Source organism: Trichechus manatus, unplaced genomic scaffold (genome assembly GCF_000243295.1).
Source record: "Trichechus manatus latirostris isolate Lorelei unplaced genomic scaffold, TriManLat1.0 scaffold00016, whole genome shotgun sequence".
NCBI classification, from domain to species: domain Eukaryota; kingdom Metazoa; phylum Chordata; class Mammalia; order Sirenia; family Trichechidae; genus Trichechus; species Trichechus manatus.
This window is the reverse complement of record NW_004443952.1, coordinates 20,936,519-20,939,637: the sequence shown is the minus strand read 5'-3', so window position 1 is coordinate 20,939,637 and position 3,119 is coordinate 20,936,519. Positions and strand designations below refer to the sequence as shown.

General features: G+C 49.3%; 1 protein-coding gene across 2 annotated transcripts in view; it reads left to right on the top strand.

The window, feature by feature from the left end:
* The first annotated feature begins 296 nt into the window (after positions 1 to 296).
* NR4A3 (nuclear receptor subfamily 4 group A member 3) overlaps positions 297 to 3,119 on the top strand; it is a 40,011-nt gene continuing 37,188 nt past the window's right edge. Inside the window, exons 1-3 of one of the 2 annotated variants that reach the window (XM_023727469.1) lie at positions 297 to 395; positions 1,271 to 1,342; positions 2,482 to 3,119. The exon at positions 2,482 to 3,119 is cut by the window's right edge and continues 354 nt beyond it. In XM_023727469.1, coding sequence (XP_023583237.1) covers positions 2,484 to 3,119 — 636 coding nt within the window. In that variant the 5' untranslated portion in view covers positions 297 to 395; positions 1,271 to 1,342; positions 2,482 to 2,483. The other variant, XM_023727468.1, reaches the window with a different exon arrangement.

The following is a 3,119-nucleotide window of genomic DNA, read 5'->3' as shown; positions in this document are numbered from 1 at the left end:
CAAAACGGCAGTGAGCTCAGCGAGTGCAGACACATTTCTGCGGCTGCCCCGCGGCATTGTGATGCTTTTTGCCGAGAGCACTGCCTTCTTACCTCTTAATTCTTTGTAATTAACGTAGCATATCTAGAGGCCCCCTTCAGCCACCGAATGCGGCCACCCCAGGCCGCGGTGGCCTAGCTTGGCCTCACTGTGACCTCAGCCCCCTTTCCCGGTGCCCGCAGAGCCCACTGTGGAAGAGCGCAGCCCGGCGAGCCCGGGCCCTGAGACTGGACCCTCAGCGGAACCGGGCAGCACCGCCGCCGCTTTGCCTCTCCGGACATCCCCACCTCCTCTACTCTCAGCTTCTGCTGGAAAGACCCCCAGCCCCACCATTCAGCGCGCAAGATACCCTCCAGGTAAGTCTGAACGCACGACCCCTTCTTCCTCCTGGGCAGGGAGAGGTGGGTTGGAGAGCCAGACACCCAAAAGTCAGGCTGGTCAACTTGCCCAGCCCTGGGACGGTGACTGCGCCACGCATTTCACTGAACAGGTGGCTTCCTAGCACGAAGCTCCTCTGTATACCACACCCTCTTGCTACCGAATGGAGCAACCGACTAAATTAAGCATTGCATTTCTCAAGATTTTTTTTTTCTAAGAAAAAAATATAAATACACTGATAGATTAGGGTCCTTTTTTTACATTGTAATGTTTTCATTTTTGTCATGCTTTCATATCCAGTTTATGCATTTAAGAGTATGGGGTCGTTTAGAACAATACAAAGCATCTTGTATAAAACCATAATCATTTGGGTGCAGGAGAAGTTTGGATCACTGAAGTTCAGAAGGAAAGAAAAAAGCATTTGAACTGAAAACTAAGAACTAGATTTGAGTTTGACAAGAGAAAAGATTGCAGGTTTGGTTTGCACAACCTCTTCACACATTTATTAAAGGGCTACTAGGTGCCAGGCCTGTGTAGGCACCAGAGAGACACAGACAAATAGAACACAGTCCCAGCAAACTCTTCTTCTAGCTGGAAGCCTCAGAAAGACAAAAAGAAGAGCAATAGGTAAGGATTGGCAGGAAAGAATGACAAAAAAGACTGATGGAGAAATCCTAGAAGTGCCAAAGAAAGGGAAAAGGAAAATAAATGAAAGACCAGCCAGTGAACATTTCATCCCAACAACTGGACAGCAAGATAAGTAATCCTTTAACCTCACAATAGTGAGTGTCTTTTTAAGGCCTTGCTTTTAAGGCTTGAATTGGCCTTTCCTCATCACTGCTTCTTCCAACAGGCCCTCATCACCTTTTTTCAAGTCAAGATTTCATCCCATACACGCATGACTCAATCAGATTTGGAAATGTAGGTAAGAGAAAGATGTCAAAGGAAATGTGAACTACTCACTTTTCTATTAGTCACACCTTTTACACTACAGGCTCCAAAGAGATGTTGGCACCTGGTTTTCCTTTGGCTCAGAAAAACCAACCACCAGAAACTGCCCATTTAACCATTTATATTTAGCCATAAAGAAAGATAAATCATCCATTGGATCCAATAATTCCCAGGGCCTTCCAACCCAGTTCAACCTCTCGGAACAATAGTAAGCACACTGGATACCATTTGCTTTGAGGGCTGTACATAGTCAAACTGGCAGAGAAACCAAACCTATTCAGAAACGGCTGTCTTCTGTTCCAGGGTACTAATTCTTCTCTTGAAAGAAAATATGTAGAATAACTCACCTATTATGATAGCTGTAAACTGTTGTCATAAACAGCCACTGATACATTTCATTAGTCAGAGTTGGAAATATGTATATGTGTGTATGTATGTATATATATATATGGCAAAGATCAGGTTTAGCGGGCATTTTGTTGCAGCTGCTGTTCTTTTTCTTTGCAGATGGCACAGACTCCCCCAGTCCATTTTGTGGGCCTACTTTCCCACCTCTCCACCTAGTTGGCTAAAGTCATGCAAGGGAGGGGGTCTAGTTTGTGCAGGCTGCTAATCTTGGTCAGAGAGGCAGGGTGGGCAGGGTATGGGAGAAATCGACCACAACATGCGTGGGCAGTCTCCACTGGCACTCATAAAATGTTACAATGTTATTGTGTCTTTTGGCCAGTAAGTCCCACATACAGCACCTTTTCTACTACTAACTCAGAGTTTTACAAATCAATGTGTGTAGCTTGGGGACCAGTGGCCTCTTTCCCCAAAAATAAACCAACAGGGCGTTCACTGACTTTTTCTTTGTGCTCCAGCTTGTGGCTGACGAGGCACTTCGATTACTTTATAGGACTCAGTCACTTTTTGTTTTTTTAACATCTCTAGGCTTATGAGAGATAACATAAAATTTCTCAAGGACAGGGCAAGGTCAGAGAAGGGGCAACAGAAAGAGAGGAGGATGTCACTTCCTCTGTTTCCTAAATTAAAGAGCTATGGATGCAATGCTGTTAGCTAAGAATCGAGTACTGATTTGTTTCTAAGCGACCTTTGCCCCTGTCCCTGCAGATATGCCCTGCGTGCAAGCCCAGTATAGCCCTTCACCTCCAGGTTCCAGTTATGCGGCGCAGACCTACGGCTCGGAATACACCACTGAGATCATGAACCCCGATTATGCCAAGCTGACCATGGACCTCGGCAGCACGGAGATCACAGCCACTGCCACCACGTCCCTGCCCAGCTTCAGTACCTTCATGGAGGGTTACCCGAGCAGCTACGAACTTAAGCCCTCCTGCCTGTACCAAATGCAGCCATCTGGGCCTCGGCCCTTGATCAAGATGGAGGAGGGCCGCGCCCACGGCTACCACCATCACCACCACCACCACCATCACCACCACCATCACCAGCAACAGCAGCCATCCATTCCGCCGTCCTCTGGCCCGGAAGATGAGGTGCTGCCCAGCACGTCCATGTACTTCAAGCAGTCCCCGCCGTCCACCCCCAGCACGCCAGGCTTCCCCCCGCAGGCGGGGGCGCTGTGGGACGAAGCGCTGCCGTCGGCGCAGGGCTGCATCGCGCCCGGCCCGCTGCTGGACCCGCCGATGAAGGCAGTGCCCACGGTGCCCGGCGCGCGCTTTCCGCTCTTCCACTTCAAACCCTCGCCGCCGCACCAGCCGGCGCCCAGCCCGGCCAGCGGCCACCATCTC